We start from the raw sequence: 18,703 nt of genomic DNA on the forward strand, positions 1-18,703 counted from the left end.
TTAAAACGTAGTAGATTTTTTTTATTTTTCACTTATTTATTTGGAACACTGAAATAGCAGAATGATACTTTGTAAAAATAGAGAGACTGCCTTCATGTCATGAACTTTATAGGGTTTTAAAGTTGCTCTGTTTGACCTATTTGGTTAAACTCAGTTGATGAAGAAATGTCTCTCTCTCTCTCTCTCTCTCTCTCTCTCTCTCTCTCTCTCTCTCTCTCACACACACACACACACACACACGAAGGGGAAAGGGAGAAGCCAGCAGGTGGGGAGGAAGCAAATGTCAATCATTGGTGGGTCTGGTAAAGGATATACGATAATGGTCTTTCTATTATGGCACACTTTTCTATAATTTTTAAAATTTTATCAAAATAAAATTATCAAAAAATTTCAAAAATCTTTTTCTTAACTTTTCTACTCACGATTGATGAAATGACCCTAATCCTAAGTACTTTCTGAATCACACACCCTTATGAAATTATGAGGTTGATTTGCCAGGAAGACCTCATCAAAATTCATAAAAAAAAGTAAGTTTTCTTTGAAAGTAAAGTTTCAGGAGTGCATTTTAATCAAATCAATATGGCACTTGGCTTGAAATATTTTGAGAAAACATATAAAGTGCCAAGAAAGTTTGCTTCTCCAAGGACCCAGACATCACTGGTTCTGTGTGAAATCAGTAATACATCTGCGAAGTCCTGGGTGTGGCAGTGGGATGTGGTTAATGACTCAGAAAAATGGTATCCCCAAATCATCAATTCCATTTCCCAAAGCTCTAAGATTCCCCTAGAGCTTCTAGGAGAACGTGACAGATAGGAGTCCTGCCATGACACAGTTGTTTTAGGATTTAAAGTTTCCCGCAATCTGCCAGATCTATGTTATTAAGGTGTATTTTTTACTCCCCTCTAAATGATAACATTACGTATAAAAATTTTTGCTTCTCTAGAAGTCTCAGCTTAACTTTTCTCTTTAATGGAGTTGGTTTAAGACCCACTAATTCCTACCATCTCGCTTTACATGGCTCTATAATGGGGTAAGAGATATATAGCTTGTTTATTCACTGGAGAATCTAATAAAAACTTATCCCAAGTTGCTATTAAATTATAGAGCTCAAAATGTGAAAACAAGTAAGATGGACATCTTTGTCCATTTACTTTCCTTCTTTTAGCTTAAAACTTCATTATTGTCCTGTTCTTCCCTTCTAAGTTTTATCTCCTCCTTTAGAGAAGAACATGATGCATACTGTAATAAGCATTGTGTCATTTACCAGGTTTATTCAGGTTTAGCTGTTTTTAGTATTGACTGGAATGGCAAGAGAGAGTTGTCAGAATGGAAGCAGAAGCCCTACTCCATCTGTCCTTCACTCATTCAAATATGGATTCCATGAACGAAGTGTGGAGAGTTGGGGCCGGGGCACGTGTGCGTGTGCATGTGTGTGTGTGTGTATAGAAAGCAGTGAAAAACTGGGAAGAGAGGAAAGTCTTGGGGATGGCCAGACACTTGACAGAACACAGCTTGAAACCACAAAGGGTAGCTCTGCAAGAATGTTTTCAGGCTGCCACGCTGTTGCTGATAGGTTTGCCTCTAAACACTTATGGTTGACCCTTGGACAGGAGATCGAACTACGTGGGTCCACTTATATGTGGATTTCTTTTCAATAGATACTGTAAATGTATTTTCTCTTTCTTATGGTTTTCTTCATAATATTTTCTTTTCTCTAGTTTATTGTAAGAATACACGTAACATTCAAAATACGTGTTAAATGAGCATTAATTTTATCCATAAAGCTTCTGGTCAATCATAGGCTATTAGCAGTTAAGTTTTGGGGGAATGAAAAGTTATATTCAGATTTCCACTTGCATGGGGGTGGGAGGGTCAGTGTCCCTAACCTCCGCATTTCATTATTCTTGGGTGAACTGTACTGAGAAATCATAGTGCAAATCTCACTAAATGTTTCTGATGCAGGGAAGTGATACGTCGGAGAGCAGAATGAACCTGTATTACTAGGATTAGTGTAAATTTAAGGGTAAAAATCTCCCACAACTGGAAATCTTTAAAAAAGAGCTTTGTAGAAAATATTGTGATCTGGCTTTACATTTTTTATCTTATTCACATATAGTTAAAATAAATTATAGAAAGAAATGATAAAAGTACATGCTAGGTAATAGAAATAAGGTAAAGTGACAAATCAAGTACTTCTCAGTTTTCAAAAACGCTATCACCATTTAGAATTCTGTGCACTGTTAACGAAACTTAGCTTTGCCGCCACAAAAGTGATTTCAGGCCATCACCAGTGCATGTAGCCTCAAGTGGCCTGAACAGAACGTGAGCAAGATCTCAAGTACACACGGACCTTGGAGTAACCATAATTTGGTCTTGTTGTCACCTACCAGCTCCTAAAATGAAAGGACAGGAATTACGGGAAATCTTATTCTAGTACAGCCCTGAGGCATATGAGGGAGAAGAAATTGTGTGACGAAACTTAAAAAAGAGACACCCAGTCCATTTAGATAGAGCCTATGTGCTGTTTAAATGCTCTATTTTCTTCTCTGAGCTTCTGCGTTATTAAATGCTGACAGCAAGATTGCTGGAAGAAAGGAGTCTCCTGACTGCTGGGAACATGGACAAGCTAGTGCCACGTGACTCGCATAGAAAATATTTACCTGGGAAGACTGTCAAGGAGTAAACATATAGACGTTTTAAGACACTTTAACTTTGAAGTAATAAAATAGAGATCGTCTCTGGTAAATATATTTTTTAAAACTTAAAAATATGTGGAGAGATAGTCCATGTTCATGGATAGAAAGATGCGATATTGTTAAGATGCCAGTTCTTTCTAATTTGATCCATAGATTTGGTGCAATTTCAATTTCCCAGAAAGTTATTTTGTAAAAATTGATGAAATGATTCTAAAGTTTATATGGAAAAGCAAAAGATCCACAAAAGCCAACACAATATTGAGGGAGAACAAGTCAGGGGACTGGCACTACATGACTTTGAGACTTACTATAAAGCTATAAGTAGTCAAGACAGGTGAGTATTAGTGAAGAAACAGACAAAGAGATCAATAGAACAGATGAGAGGAACCAGAAACAGACCCATGCAAACATACCCAACTAATCTTTGACAAAGGAATAAAGGCAACACAGTGGAGAAAAGATAGTTTTTTCAGCAAAGGGAAAACCTGGACATACACAATGAAAAAAATAATCTAGATGTAGACCTTACACCCTTCAAAAATTAATTCAAACTGTATCATAGACCTAAATGTAAAATGCAAAACTACAATATTTGTAGAAAAAAAACATAGAAAAAAGTCTCGATGGCCTTGGGTTGTCAGTGGTGACTTTTTAGATAAAACACTAAAGTCGTGATTCATGAAATAAATAATTGATAAGCTGAATTTCCACTCTGTGAAAAACTTTCAAGAGAATGAGAAGACAAGACACAGACCAGGGGAAAACATTTGCAAAAAACATATTTGATAAAGGACTGTTATCGAAAATATACGAAGAACTCTTTCTTACAAAATTCAACACACTCTTACCATATGATCCAGTAATTGTGCTCATTGATGCCCAAATGAGTTGAAAACTTATAGCTATACAAAAACCTATATATGGACACTTATAACAGTTTTACTAATAATTGCCAAACCTGGGAGCAATCAAGACACTTTTCAGTAAAGAAATGGATAAACTATGGATCGTCTAGACAAGAAATGTTATTCAGCATGAAAAAGAAATGAGTTATCAAGTCATGAAAAGACACGGAGGAAGCTTAAGTGAATGTTACTAAGTGGAAGAGGCCAATCTGAAGAGGCTGCCGCCTATACGATTCCAACTGTATGACATTCTGGAAAAGACAAAACCATGGAGACACTGAAAAGATCAGTGGTTGCCAAGCACTGGTGGAACAGAGGTGAACAGATGGTGCACGAAAGATTTTTAGGGCAGAGAAACTATTCTGTATGATACCGTAATGTAGGATACAAGTCATTATACATTTGTTCAAATCCACAGAAAGTACAACGCCAAGAATAAACCCAAATGTAGACTATGGATGTGGGGGAATACTGATGTGTCAATGTAGGTTCGCCAGTTTTAACAAATGTACCACTCTGGTAGGGATGTTGGTGGTGGGGAAGGCCATGTTTGGGGGGGGGGACTAAGGGGTCATCTGGGAAACCTCTGTATCTCCCACTCAATTTTGCTGTAAATCTAAGACTGCTCTAAAAAGTAGAGTCTATTAAAAAATATATGTATATATGTAGACTACATATTTAAGGAGTTCAATAATATACCTTTTAAATAAGGGTGAACTTGTGTTCACCCTTAGTGATAGAACTGCAAGTTTGCCCAGATTTGAGCCTCTTTTTTGGGTTGACACTACCAGCTACGTGGGGCGGGGCGCTCACAGACCAGCATTCCTAACTCAGAGGAAAGAAACCAAGGAGAGTGAGGGGAAAAGTCCACCTTCAGGAGTAGAAATGGGGGTTCCCACATGTGAAGATGCAAGATGAAGACAGAGGACCCCGAAACACCGCTTCCTGGCAACACTCCCGCCAATTTCACTTTTTGAAATCCTGCACCTCACGCGCAAAGACCTGCTTTGTTACGACTAGTCCTAAAGGTACTGCCATGAAATGTTTAGTAGAGGCCACCTTGTAAAGTCTCAGTCCTGGTGAGGAGACAGAGGCCCTGACTGGGAAGTGACCCAGCAGAGTTCCATAGAGAAGGAAAACGAGAACCTGGGCTTCAAGGCAAAGGGGATGCCACCACTTTTCATAGCTCTTTTGACACCAGGGACATTCAAGGGGAATAAAAAATAATTATTGTTGCTTCTAGCTTTAAAAATGATCACCTATTATGCACCAACAGAATGCCTCAGACCAGGCCAGGTGGCCCTGCGGGGGTGGGGTTCAGGCAGGGTGTGGTGAGGATGAGCATGGAAGGTAGAGTGCGGGAGGCCTCTGGTTTCTCATTTCTACAGAGCCACTGCAGCCAGCTCACGTCACACTGGCCTCTCTCTCCTCGTACCTTTCTCCCTGTCCCTTCCACGCTCCACACTGCCTCCACTGCGTCCTCCTTGTCTATCGAGCTAAGCCAGATGGCATTATCACTGAGCTGGCGGCAGGAACTCCCTGGGGGATCTCTTGGGCTCCTGACTCAATTAAGGATATAAAGCTTAGAGAGTAAAAGGGAAAACTTTCTTCTTCAACCAGTTTCATGACTGTGAGGTAAATTAATATCACCAGGTCTACTTGAAAGTCTGAGCCAAGGATGTGATGTGTGTGACTGACTCTAACTATATGAAGAACTGATTAAACACACACACACACACACACACTAACACACACATGTACACACACACAGGCTGAAACGCAGCAAAGGAGCTGCTTCCCCAAATGAAACAAGATTTTTCCTACTGCTCGGAAATTGCAATGAGGCTTAATATGTGTTGGCTTTTCCTCACCTGATTAATAGATACAAAAGACAGGTATTTATGGGCAGCAGGTATAGCAGGAGAATAAGTAGAAGCATATACAGGTTCCTATAGAGCAAAGCAAGAGGATTAGAGGTGAAAAGAGAATACCGGAGCGGGGTGGGGAGGGGGAGAGACAAACACAATGATTTCTCTAACAAAATGTTAATTTACTCATTGCAATTTCACTTATCTTTCCAAAAGAGTAATTCCTATTTGTTTATTTTTTAGAACGCTGAAATAAATCCACATAAGCACAGTAAATATACCCAAAGTCAGTTTTGTATAAGTAATTAAACGAATTAAGGGCAAGATTACTGCAGTTTATAGAAGATACTAAGTCAGAGAAAGGAAGACCATTGCTTCTACTGACAATTTTAACATTTAGCATACAATATCTCCTTTAAAGTTTTTTCATTACATGATTAAAAAGAAACGAAAGGAACTAGGATAGCTCTCCACTCTGGATAAAGGTGGCATCTCACCCCAGGATAAAAATACCAAACAGGGAGGAGGCACAAGGGAACGTCACCAATGAGAATGACACGTGTGGACATAACTGGCTAGAATCTAGAGGACCCCTCTGTTAGAGTCAGGCTTACCCAAAGCAGGTTAGAAATGGCACTATCATCTGAAAATCCTCCTTCTTCCTACAGGTTAAAACAAATAGTAACATTGCAGAGTGTCACAAGGGCAGGGTCGGGTTAGGGTGTCACGATCTCTTTCCAGTACTTGGTGCCTGGGTTTAATTAGTAACATGCACGTGCTCACAAGTCAAGGGGCACAGAGACCAAGCAAGCTCATGCCTTGTCAGCAGGATGGTGATTTTTAACATGAGCCCCTCTCTCCCTCCTCTCCTTGCTCTTTCAATTGGCTTCCTTCTCCTAAATGCAGATTTGGAATTAGAACACGCATGAGCAGATTTACCTTCCTTGAATTGTCAAGGGCTTGATTTGGGAACGTCATAGATCTTAGCTTGACTCACTGACCTGATCCTACTGAAGCTCAGTAGGTATAAAATCGTAATCTGAGACTCACAAATAGACACAGGTTGTAAAGGCAAACTTGTAAAGGGTTCTTATTTCCCAGAAAAGTTTGATATCCTGGATGATTATCAAAACAAAAGGGCATGGGATTCTCTGGTTATGTATTAATGTCGAATATGCCAAAATGAGATCGGAATTCAAAAGAATTATTTGGTGAAAATAAATAACTGCGATTTAGTTCTGATAGAGATTCCTGCCAAGACACTTTCTTAAAACTTCGCTTCGTGTCATTTCTCTCACTCTTTCGATGGAATGAGTTACCCTGCAGCAAACGGTCCACAGATCATGCTCAAGTACACACATTCCACACGGTGTGAACTGGGCCAAATCTACAAACCAAATGGCTTCACTGTCTTGAGAACTAATTATATATGCTAAAAAAGCAGAAATGTTTAAGTCAGGTTAGCACTGCCCTAGACTAAGCCAAAATCGGGAGAAAGAAGAGAAGAAGGGTGACGAGGGAGAAAGAGAGGAGAGAGAAGGAACTCTCTGTCATAGGAAATGACAGTCGGCTAGGTGAATAATTAGTGTTCTTAGGCTCCAATTCATCAGTCCTGATACTGGAAGATAAATTTGGAAAGCAAGGAACTGCCGTTAGGTTGCGTATTCTCTGAGACATGATCGATCTTTTCATAGGGAAAGGAAAACTCTTAGTTCCCCAAATCTATTCATGGGCCAAAAAAATATTTTCTTACCATATAGGACCCACAAAGAAATGCTAGTTAGAGAACTACAAATTTGTTTTGTTTGGAGACAAAGCCTTTGACAGAAATAAAGCAGTTATAGATTTCTAAGGCAATGTTTACATTTTTTTTCAATGTGGTAACTAGACAACCTACAATTATTTATGTGGCTCACATCGTATTTGTATTAGATGGCAAGGATTTTCATGGGGTCAATGGAAGCGATTTACAGAGTCCCGTCTTTACTTCCTGCCTCCTCTGCATTCCCATGGAGGGCAGCTCATGAGACTATGCTCACCACACACAAAACTTGAGGAGGACAAACTGTAATATGTTTGGGAACCATGAATATATGCTGCTTGATGAATGCAGGGAGTAATGACCTGACTGTAAAACCAGTTCCTTTCTACCTTGGTGGAAAAGGTGGGAGGGTCTGGTGCTCGCTCTGCTGGGCGGCTCTCCGTTAGTAAGTCTAGATCCAGTGCAGGCAGCAAAGTCCCATCTGCATGCACCACGTTGTGACCCATGCCCGTCCCTCACTCTCCAGGGCAGCATTCAGACACCCAGCAAGCAGTGGCGATTACTCAAATACTCCTCAGCTCTTTGGGGACTGTCTTAAGACAGATCAGGTTTAAGGAATCTCACATTTGAGCACAGTGAAGGTGTGACAGAAATATACGGCCAGCCTGGGGAGGAAATCAAGCCAAGGGCTTATCAGAGGCCATGTGAAAACCACTTGACCTCAACAGAACTTGAGATGTCCCAATGTCTGCTACACGAGCCTAAAATAGATAGGCTTATTATAACTTCAAAGAGCCGATTGTCTCAGGCCACAGTGAACTAGGTTACTGAGGAAGAGTGGGAGAGAGAGTTCACTATTGCTGCAGAATCTGCAGCTCCCATTAGTCAAGACGCGTCCTCTCATACACAAGCCCCAGTCACTTAGAGCCCCAGCACTTCCTTTGACTAGAGTTCCCACCCCAGGGGCAACTGCAGTCCCCTTGTATCTCTTGCCTTCCAAACACCTTAGCCAAGTGTTTAGGCAGTTCAAATCTCACCCTCTACTCACAGCCTCTGGTTTCCATAGCCTCAAATGACCCCTGTCTTCAAAACAGGTAGGACACTTATCTCATTCTACTATTCATGAGGAAAGTATCTAGCTACGAAGCACATTTGTAGCTTTATTTTAATTTTCACCTGGCCTGATGGAACTGCCAGTCCCAAGGCTTTTTTTTTTTTTTTTTTGCATCTTCCAAAATGACCGACGTGAGGTAAACGTTATTTTTGAAGCAATGACTTCAAGATCTTTTTAAATGAAGTCTGTGGGAGTTAGGGATAAATTATCTGAGGGACTAGTTTTCACTTGAGGATCTTATTCTTAAAATCCAAATTTTACATGTATGCAAATCTAAAGTTCACAGCTGATTGTATTTGAGAAATTTACTAATGGCTGGGAATTAAGTGTTTTTAGTCATTATCTTTAAAATCATGTATGTCTCAAAAGAAAGAATTCAAATTGCTGTTCCAATTTAACCTATGAAGACACAGAAATACTATATAAAAGTGTCAGAACTCCTGCCTCACAGTTTTATGCACACACTATCTGTTTATGAGTTTCTTAATGAATAAAGGTCGTATTCATAATTTCTCTTTTTTGCAAATGCTTAAGTCGTTTAGAACTAGAAAGGCACCACGTGATCATTTGGTAGAAAGTTTCTTCTTTTCTTCTCTGTGTGAAGACTTTTGATCCCGGAAGTTGCCTAGTGGAGGTACCACAGCGTCCCTCTTGCTTGCAGCCAGCAAGTTCATTTGCAATCAAAGGGCCAAGCAGTAGCAAAGTCACCAGCCACTTTGAAAGTGTGCACTAACTGGTCAAAAGCTGGTCATCATTATGTTGGTAATTTAACAACTTATCAAAACTTTTGCACATGAAATCCTTGCCAGTACTAATAACAATGTGTTACTAAATTTTATTTAAATGCACAACATTTTTCCTATGTATTCTCAGTAAAAGGCACACCTGCTCATTGTGAAATATGCTTAAAATTAAAAAAATAAGGACTCACTGACCACGAAAATTGTGTCCTTACTTTGTTTACCTAGGTTTTAAATCTCAGTATAGGACAATTAAGTCCATATTTTATATGGAACTTATAAACTTTTAGTGGTCAATTAAAGTTTTTCATAATAAAGGCTGTATTAACATTGCAAAGTCAGACTTCACTTAAGAAAGTTTTGAAACAAAGTAAACGTACACACTTCAAAATGTAGGTGGTACAGTTACCAGTTCTATCACATCTCAAGACTTTATCTTTTGATCAATGTAAGCTGTTGCAAGATAGTTAATGTACGTTCAGTGTGTACTCAAACAGGAAGGCAGTGCTAAGGCCTCACAGAGTGGTGTTAGTGAAGTTGCGCATGCCTGACTGATGCACTTGCAAGCGTGATGTTAGTCAGAATGCTTTTTCCTAACATGGAAAACGTCACCTTCTTCTTGAGCGACTGCTCCGCTTCTTGTACGTGCAGGCTGCTTGTGACAGACGCTTTGCCGTACTCCTGTTTTCTGCTGAGTCTGTTTTTCCAATCTTCCTCACCACTCTTCTTCAACAGTGCTAATCTACAGGGAAAACACACCAATCAGAAAGTTCAGCACCAAACTCTCACTTGTAATAGAACCATAACTTAGATAAGTTAGAAGTCTTGGCCCGTTAAATGACCACAGCTGCCTAATTTTAATCTTTTTGAATTTCACTTTTTTTTTTTTTTTTAAGAAAGTATGTGTGGAACAATAACACAGGGGGCCCTTTGCTAAGATGGTCCCATAGATGTTAACGTTGATTGAAATGCAAAGCTGAATCTGACTCATCAGATAAAAGATGCATCATCATTCCACCAAAGGAATAGCTGCGATTTTCCCTTGCCCTTGGTGAGAGCAGAGAGAAAGGAATCGGTCCCCAAAGAAAAAATGGCTGCCAGTGACCCCTTCTGGTCACTTGATATAATAATATTTAACGACTGAAGCTGAATAGTAACTTATTTGCAGAAAATACAGCAGAAGTGGTTTTAAAAACGTAAAGCTATAAAACACTGACACTCTATTAATCTCATACTTTTCAATTACAGGTAAAAGTTCATATTTAAGACTGTGTCTCTTCCTATATTCTGAGCTCTGTTCTTTTCCTCCAAATGAACTTGCTTTTTCTTCTTAATACAGAAACTATTCTCTACAAACCCATTTTTAAAATTATTACTTCAACTTTCCTCAGGGGAAAGCTATATACGAAAAAAGAATCTAATTAGCTGAGATTTTTCCTAACCTACTTTAGGTCGACTGCAGCATGTGCTGCTTGAATGTTATATTCTGTGAAAGGTTATTTTCATGAATATGAGGCTGTTTCATCTAACTCCATCACAACGAATGAAGACGACTTAAGCATTTCCGCTGGACAACACAGAAAAGGTAAAAGACAAAAAAGTGGCGGTCATTAAACTCATGTGAGCTGAGGCTCAAACAATTGGAAAGATTTGGCAAAAAACGGCCAGAACCGCTTTCCCTGTCCCCACTTGGTGCCGGACGAGCCGCGGAGGGTGAACGGCTTTTCCCACACGTGTTCTCTCCCCGCGCAGTCTCACGGCGCTGCTGACTCACCGCGGGCGGCCGCGCATGTGGCGGGCCGAGGGGCGAAACGTCTGGTCCTGCACATGACACAAATTACTGCCTGTGCAGTTCAAACAACTGTCAGCACTTTCAACATCTGCCAAGTCCAAGTGCTATTTGCAGGGCTGTGATGTTGCGAGCCTGGACATCTGCTTAGTCTGATGGGAGAATCCAGCGAGTGGCACCGTGTTAGCCTATTAACCCCGAGGCCTGGCTGGGGCCACCGTGACATGTACTTGCCAGGCCGCCCGGGGAAATGTCCGCCCTTCTTGCCCCCGCCCACACTTTTCCAGCAGGGAATATTGGCCCGAGACAGCTGTTCCACCGGCCCCCAGCTGACAGCCCTGCCTCATTAGAACCAGTTCTGTGGGGTCACAGCAGTCAGGGCTGGGTCACACGGGACGGGCGAACCGCGTGCCCCTAATCTTCAGCATATTTTTTTCTTCCCCCTTTAAAAACTGTCCCTGTATTCAGAGAATCACCAGCGCCACACAAATTTCAGATAGGGCCAAACAGCACTGATTAGTGTTTACATCAGATCTTGACCTGGGCTAATTTGCAGGCTGGAGGAGTGAACTAATCATGTCTTTTAAATGAAGGCAAATCAAAAATCAGAAAAGGCGGGTCAAAGAGGCATGATACCCCTATCCCTAATACATAAATCTGGGCCCTCTAGTGGCTGAAATCTCCCAGGTAGAAGGTAGGAGCCTCCAGTCTGTTGGGGGAGCGTGGATACAGCCATTCGGCTGGGTGGAGAGCAGATGGGTGGGTGGAGGATCCACAGGGGGACCCCTGGTGGCCACTGTAAGTCAGGATGCTGCAGGCTGGTAGGAGGCATGGGGCGGGTTCTTCAACCTTCCTCAACTAAGTTTCACATTCCACCAGTTCCAGTGAAGGGATGGATTCTTTACTTTTTTTCAGTAAACATCTCTCACGCATAAGGAAGCTCAGATCCGTTTGTTTCAGTAATTGTGTAAATGAGATTTCTAAAAGCCTACTGTACTTTTAAAGAGATATCAAAGGTTTCGTCCCTAAATAACATAAAGATTATTTGATTTGCTATGCTTTTCAAAGGAGTTCCCAAACGGGAACAATTTATACCCCAATCATTTAGACAGTTGTGAAACACTGATGTTATTAATCCAGTGAAAAGAAGCAGATTGTATTTAAGTTCCATGCTATTTAGGGTTCCAACTTGGCATTCAAAATGTCAGAAAAAGATAGAAAAAGAAAAAGATATGCTTCCTTAGGCATCAGACATGTTCTAAAAGCGGAGTGCATTCAGGATTGAGTTGGGAGAGGTAGAGACTAGCCTCTGCTGTCAGTTCTGTCTGCCACGTGACCCTCGTGGTCTCTAGAACTAAACCCTCCCTCGGAAAGAAGAAAAAGTTAGGATCAGGTAAAACAGTTCCATTTTACATGCCACCTTAAAAAAAGAAAAGTAAAACCCAAATAAATAGCATTTTTATCTTAAATAGGTCAAATTTCAATATCTCATTTAACAGAAGAGAGGGATTATAAACCCTTCCTAGGGAAAAGCTATCATAGACAGATTATAAAGATATGTAGTTCTGTGACTTCAGCAAAGTACAAATAAAAGTACCATTAAGATTAGGGGGGAGATCACTGACAATATATTTCATATTAGCATAATTAATTATAAGTAGCTGCTAAATAAAGTGTACCTCATCCATTTTTAAACATAGAGGTATACCTCATTTTACTGTATTTTGCTAGACAGAGCTTCACAGATGTTGCATTTTTTACAAATTATAGGGAGGACCCTCCACCAGCAAAAGGATTACATGTGCTTTATTGAGATACTTGCTTTACTGTGGTGGTCTGGAACCAAACCCGCAATATAACTGAGGTATGCCTGCAAATTTTAACAATTAAACTGAATAGCTAACTACTTAACATGGATTCATTATCATCACATTTCTGAACAGTTCGGGATTACTCTCAGAGACTGAGAGAAGTTCTCTCTCCCATTAGCCAGAGGTTCTGGTATATACAGTCGACTTTGAACACACTTCCAGGCAGTTCCCAGAAGCCCTACAGCTATTCCAGAACTTCTCAGATGTCCACAAAGCCTGGGTTAGGAAGCTGCCACTTTATATCATCTTGTATTTTCCAAAATGAGAATTTTACAGGATTGTTAACATTTACTAAAAACAGGCACATGAGTAATTATTGCACTGTGGACAGACACAAAACTTTATCAAAAGTCCCAAGTCCCAACAGATAGATTATACCCAGGGATAGGGAATCTCCTTTATGAACCTTTGAAAGAAAGGGTATATTAGTATTTCCATTGGATTTTACCCCCAGAAATGTTTTCTGATATGTAGAATATCAGAACTTGTGTATAAGTGATGTTTATCATTAATTCCATTCAATGGTATTTCTTCCTTCTCACCTAACTGGTGTTAATAGTTGGCTGTCTAGGACCAAACTCTCTTCGAGCCAAGTTTCTGCAGAGGAGGACTTCATAGGCCACACAACTTCCCTGATTAAGACATCGCTTTTATTTGGCTCATCCCCTCAGTCCTTGTCTCTGCCTCCTCAGTCTGGTAGGTCTGATTTATTGCGAATTTTAAATAATAAAGGTGAAAATAAATAAGTTCTAACAACCTTACTAATTTGTTAGTTCAAAAAGACTCCATCTAAGTAATATTTTATGAACATTGTTCAAAAGCTTGGCTTGAAAAACAGAATGAAGAATTTTCATTGTGTTTTGATATATCGTCTTAGGTAGTTTGGAATGTAGCTAGAAAAATAAGAGTGGCCGGAGCCTGACAGAGTGAGATTTTTGAGTGGTGGGAGGTGCTGAGGCTGAGCCCAGGTGGGCAGCACCGGAAGGAGACGATGGAAATAGTTCTGCCCATGAGATCGATGAGACCTTGCTCAGGTGTGTTCCTATCACTATTACCGCTGCTCAATTCAGCAGTGGCTTAAAGTTAACAAGGAAAATACAACCTGAAATATTTAGCTCTCATTCTTTGTATCTCTCCCATTTAAAAATATCCTCTCAACCCTCCATCATTCTGAAATGCTGTTATGGGATTGCTATGCAAATGTAATCTTTCATTGCTATTATCTGATAAAAACTTTCTAAATGCAGTTCAGAAAAGTCATCCATTTTATCTTCTGTAAAATAAACAAAACTTAGATTCTAATACCGAAGATTGATATCCTACATATGAATTTATCTTCCTTCCCTCTGCATACACTTTACACAGACAAATAGTCACAAGCAGTGGGCGCATTTATTCTGAAGCCACGTGTATCCAAGAGAGAAAAAGCCAAGAGCTTTGCTCCTATCACTGGACAGCCAAAGAGTTTAATATAAAAAAAAGAAAAAGGAACTGCAAACAAAAGCAGCGCACAAATGTCTGTTTCTGTCGGTTTCCTCATCTGAGCCTGGAGCTGGCATTCTTCCAGCGTTACCCAGCCAGCCACCAGGGCGAATGCAGTTCACTCCCAGATACCCCGACTTCCAAAGAATTCTAGCAAAACGGCACATCCTCTCACTCAGCCAGACTCCTGATTTCCAATCTTTCTTTGCCCATTACTCGGATTTTTTTCTAGAAGCAAAACTTTAAGTTCCTCCCTAATAGAATGACTTTGCGATCGTTGGATCTGATTACCTCTCTTTAATCGACATGGTTTTGCTGGGTGAATCGAGGATGCCCTCCACCACCGGCGCTTTGATCTCTCCAGCAGCAAACATCGCACACGGATTCTTATAGTGCTTCTCCTGCGCCTGTTCTGAAGGCTCGTGCTGCTTCCAGGACCCTGGGGGTGCAGTCTGGGCAACCGTTTTCCCAGCAGCTGTGCCGGTCTGCTCAGAAGTGGGCTCCCCGAACTCCGCCGCTGGGAAGCAAAGGAGCTACGTCAGCACTTCCTCCTCCAGGCAAATGTGCTCCCAGCTCTTCACCCCTAACAATTCTGCACTTGGAGTTCAATCTGTGGGCACATGGCTCATTACCCAATCCACTGGGATTTATGCAAATCTGCGGCATGCTACATTCTGTGAGAAAGCCAAACTTCCCAGTGGGTTACCCTGCACAGCAAACTGCTTTGTGACAATTGGTCTTTTCCTGTGTGCAAGGCACAGGAAGTTAGTTTTAACTGTATGCTCCAGAATGTTTTACTCCTCCAAAACAATCTTTCACATTTCAAACATGCCACATTCGCAAGTCAAAAGCACTCTTATAACTTGCACACTATTATTTTATGTAAATGTAGAAAGAGAATGAAAGGCCTATGCAGTACAGTTTGCTAGTCTGCATAAGAGGGATGCAGAAAGCAAGCCTGGAAATCCACAGATCTGGGTTCAAGTCCGGCCGCCCTGTGCTTACCCAGCCCTGGACATTTGGGGTCACTGACTTATAAAAGGGTGAGCAGAGCCGGCAAGTTCACAAGGCTGTGATGTGAGCTAATGTGACCAGTCATTCAACACCCTTCTCAAGATGTGTGAAAGAGTGTCAGCTATTTTTATGGCTGAAAAACTGGTAATCCACTGAACAAGTCAGATTCTAGGGGAAGAGAAGTCTGGGGGAGAGTGTAATTCACGCTACTAGTTATAAGCCACTAGTTACAAGCTACTTCATAATTCAGTCAGAAACGCTCACAGACACATGCAAACAATCAAGCAGAAACTAAAAACCCAGTCAGAGGCAGTCAGTAGCAGCTCACCTCTCAGCGAAAACTTCCTCTTTGTGACATTCTCCATGTCCACTTTCTCCTCAAAGTGCTGCCTGTCCTTCAAGTCTGGGGTCCCTGGTGCGGTGCTTTCCGCGGTGGAAAATTCCTTCAGCACGTCACCCAGAGGGGCAATGGGAGGACTGGCCAGCTCCAGGCTTCCCTTTCTAAGGACAGCGTATTTAGGTTCCTTATGGCTGTCTCCTTCCCGGACTTGGTTAAGGATGGCGTAGGATGGCTCTGCTTCCTCAAAGGACCCGTACTTTCTAACACCACCGTCCCTACCTGTCGCGGCTCTCTTGCTCTCTGTCTCTCCCAATTCTCTCAATGTGCCTTTGTTCCCACTGCCTTCTAGTGAAAGCGGCCAGGCTTGGGACCTCAGAATGCTTCTAACTGGAGAGTCTGAATTTTCTATCGAAGAAGGAAACTTGTAGTCAGTGGCGTTTGCGTTGTCGTCCACGGACGGCTGTGCCCGCAGCTCCCCCGCGTACATTGGAGTGACTGTGGATGCCACGGTGGACACAGATGTGTTGACAGTGGGCGAGAAAGGAATGAGCTTTCCCCTTTGCACCTGGGGGGACACAGCGAAGAAGGGAAAAGCCGATTTAAAAATACTGTCTCTATAAATCCCGGTGGGTGGATAGACCTAGATTGAACTTAGTGCAGTGTAATGCTCATCTTAGTGGGAAACCGATCCTAGATATATTTATATAATGTATTTCATTAGCTGAAATCCATCCGGGTGAAAAGTAGATTCTGCCCCCTATTTTTTCTCTCCAAAATGAACTCATTCCAGATGATTCCGAATTATAAAAACAAGAAAGAAAAAAAAAAAACCATACTTGGCATAATGACTTTCTTAGGAATGAAGTTGTTACCAAATCATTTACAGGTAGATCGCCTTGATTATGTCATTAACCTAAGCCTACACGGTGCTCCTACAGTTTAAGAACATACCTGCAAACTGGGATTGGATTACGGCGCACCCACCTGCTCCACCTCTCCAAGCGTGACCGGCTGAGTTTGGTAGCGAGCATTCATTCTCCTCTGTCTCACGTCTATTCTGTTTCGGGTAGAAATAGCTTTTGAGACCGGCTGGGACAATTTGTTAAACAAGGCCAACTTCTCGGCTAAGCTGAGAGTGGAAGAATCAGGTTCTCCTTGTTCAGCAGAATCTTTGCCCTCATTTGCCTGGTCTCGGGCTAGAGCCTTTTGGTGAGCAGAGGCCTGTAACCTGAAAGGGAGAAAAAGTCGGTAACACAGATAAAAGAAACAGAAGCCCGCCACTGATCGTATATATTAATTTTCCTTCCAGTGTCAGTTTTGAAAAGGGCTCATTTTTGCCCACGTACATTCAAGACAGGTGCAGGCACTTATTTAGCCATTAAACAAGACAGCGAATAGCAGAGTAGGCTGGTGACACCAGCATTATCAGTTTCATAAAGGGCAGATATTTAGCTCTAAAATGTCCCTAAAAATTGAGCTTCCTATTTAGGGAATTGAGGTTGGTTTGGACATACCTAATTTTAGAGAGAGAGGTTGTATTGTTAGTATCAATAGCATGTAAGGCTACAGGGAGTCTTAAGGCATCACCATATTTGGATATTATCTAATTATGTGGTTCAGAAGGTAGTCTTTTCATTTTAAATAATTAGGAAATAGAATGCTTATTCTGTCAACAACATTATCCACAATACAGGGTTTTCATTTTCACTTGCTAAACACAAATGGTTTCATCTAAAGATTCTTTCACTCCCTCACTTTAGCACTTTCTCTCAGAGGTTTTCTCTCTTCTCTTAAAGGCACTTAAATTTGTACTTCCCAATGACTTGAAAAGTGAAGGAAATTTCAGGCAATGGCACATCCCTCCGGCTTCTAGGCAGAGCAGAAGGCTTCCGGTTACATGGCCTCACTGAATCCTCAACAGTTTAAGACAAGGTCCCTTAGGCCACTGGCAAATTCAATTTTCAAATCCAGAAAACAGAATCTTCTGCCTTGACTCCAACTAATCACCACTTCGCAAGTTGCCCCAGACATAAGAGCAGTGTCAGTGTTCCAGGGTATAATAAGGATGGCAATAAAGGAGCTCTGAGTCTCGGTGTCTGTCCTGAGGGCTAGAGGCACACCAGGAGGGCAACCTCAGCCTCCCCCCCAGAAAGGTCCCAGCTTCTGGCTTGTGCCAGCTGTATTTCTGCACTGTCATTTTACTTCTTTTAGTCTTATTTTTAGCCTTTGTGTTTTGGCCCATAACAGCACAGTAGAGGGGCTATTCCCAAGACTTAAGGACATAATTTTAAAACACGATAATAAAACATCTAAGTTCAGTCGCTACAAATTCTCGATTTCCTAATTTCCAAATATAACAGCATCGTCTGTACATTAGAAACAGGTAGGACTATTTTTTAACACATATTAAAGAAAACCGGGTATTATCAGAATGTCGACATTCACGTTAACTCCCATTTTTCTATTAATTTTTATTAAGTGCTAGTATTTTACATTGAAGAATGACATTTCTTAGGGATGGCTATGATTATAAAAAACAGCAAGAAAACAAATGGATGAGTGAGTTAGTGTGATCCTAGCTCTAATACATCATGGAAGCAGGTAGATGAATTTTTTTTTTCATGCAGGCATACATGAAGTTATCAGCATCTTGCACTATGACAAAACAAAATGCCACACACTTCTGGAACAACTCATTACACTGACTTGTTTGTCAAGTAAACAAAAGGCATTCACGGTTTTAAGGTGCATCTGCAATTTAGCGTCTTTGCCCTCGGGGCCGCATGCCGCTGCTGCTGTCCAGTACCTGGCAGGCTGCACCGTGCGCTTAGCTACAGTGGGGGTAGGAAGTCTTGCCATTACGGGGTGGGTGGCCACCGGGCACGAAGCAGGGAGAGGCTCACTTTAAAGCAATGGCCAAAGAAGGAACATTCATAAGGAGAGAGAAGAAAAGAAGCATTAAGGAAAGCATAGTTTTCAATTCAGAAATGCGAAATCAAATATTTTAACGGAATCATTTTCTTATCATTGGGAGAATCACAAAAGAACTGGAAAAGCAATGACAAAGTCTGGAAACAAGAGACAGAGGCTGCTCAAAGTAAATGGAATAAGAATAGGTTTTT

The 18,703-nt window shown here is 41.2% G+C and overlaps 1 protein-coding gene across 12 annotated transcripts in view; it reads right to left on the reverse strand.

Annotated features, from left to right (window-relative positions):
* SVIL (supervillin) overlaps positions 1 to 18,703 on the reverse strand; it is a 205,317-nt gene that overhangs the window by 34,966 nt on the left and 151,648 nt on the right. For 5 of the 12 annotated variants that reach the window (XM_036228073.1, XM_036228078.1, XM_036228076.1 and 2 more), the window contains 5 exons: positions 18,388 to 18,483; positions 16,566 to 16,809; positions 15,570 to 16,146; positions 14,519 to 14,744; positions 9,698 to 9,827 (listed from right to left, as the gene is read on the reverse strand). In XM_036228073.1, coding sequence (XP_036083966.1) covers positions 9,698 to 9,827; positions 14,519 to 14,744; positions 15,570 to 16,146; positions 16,566 to 16,809; positions 18,388 to 18,483 — 1,273 coding nt within the window. Of the gene's footprint in view, positions 1 to 5,472; positions 5,551 to 6,083; positions 6,132 to 9,697; positions 9,828 to 14,518; positions 14,745 to 15,569; positions 16,147 to 16,565; positions 16,810 to 18,387; positions 18,484 to 18,703 lie in introns of all 12 variants that reach the window. The other 7 variants (XM_036228079.1, XM_036228070.1, XM_036228071.1 and 4 more) reach the window with 4 other exon arrangements.

This window comes from Rousettus aegyptiacus, unplaced genomic scaffold (assembly GCF_014176215.1).
Source record: "Rousettus aegyptiacus isolate mRouAeg1 unplaced genomic scaffold, mRouAeg1.p scaffold_m13_p_10, whole genome shotgun sequence".
NCBI classification, from domain to species: domain Eukaryota; kingdom Metazoa; phylum Chordata; class Mammalia; order Chiroptera; family Pteropodidae; genus Rousettus; species Rousettus aegyptiacus.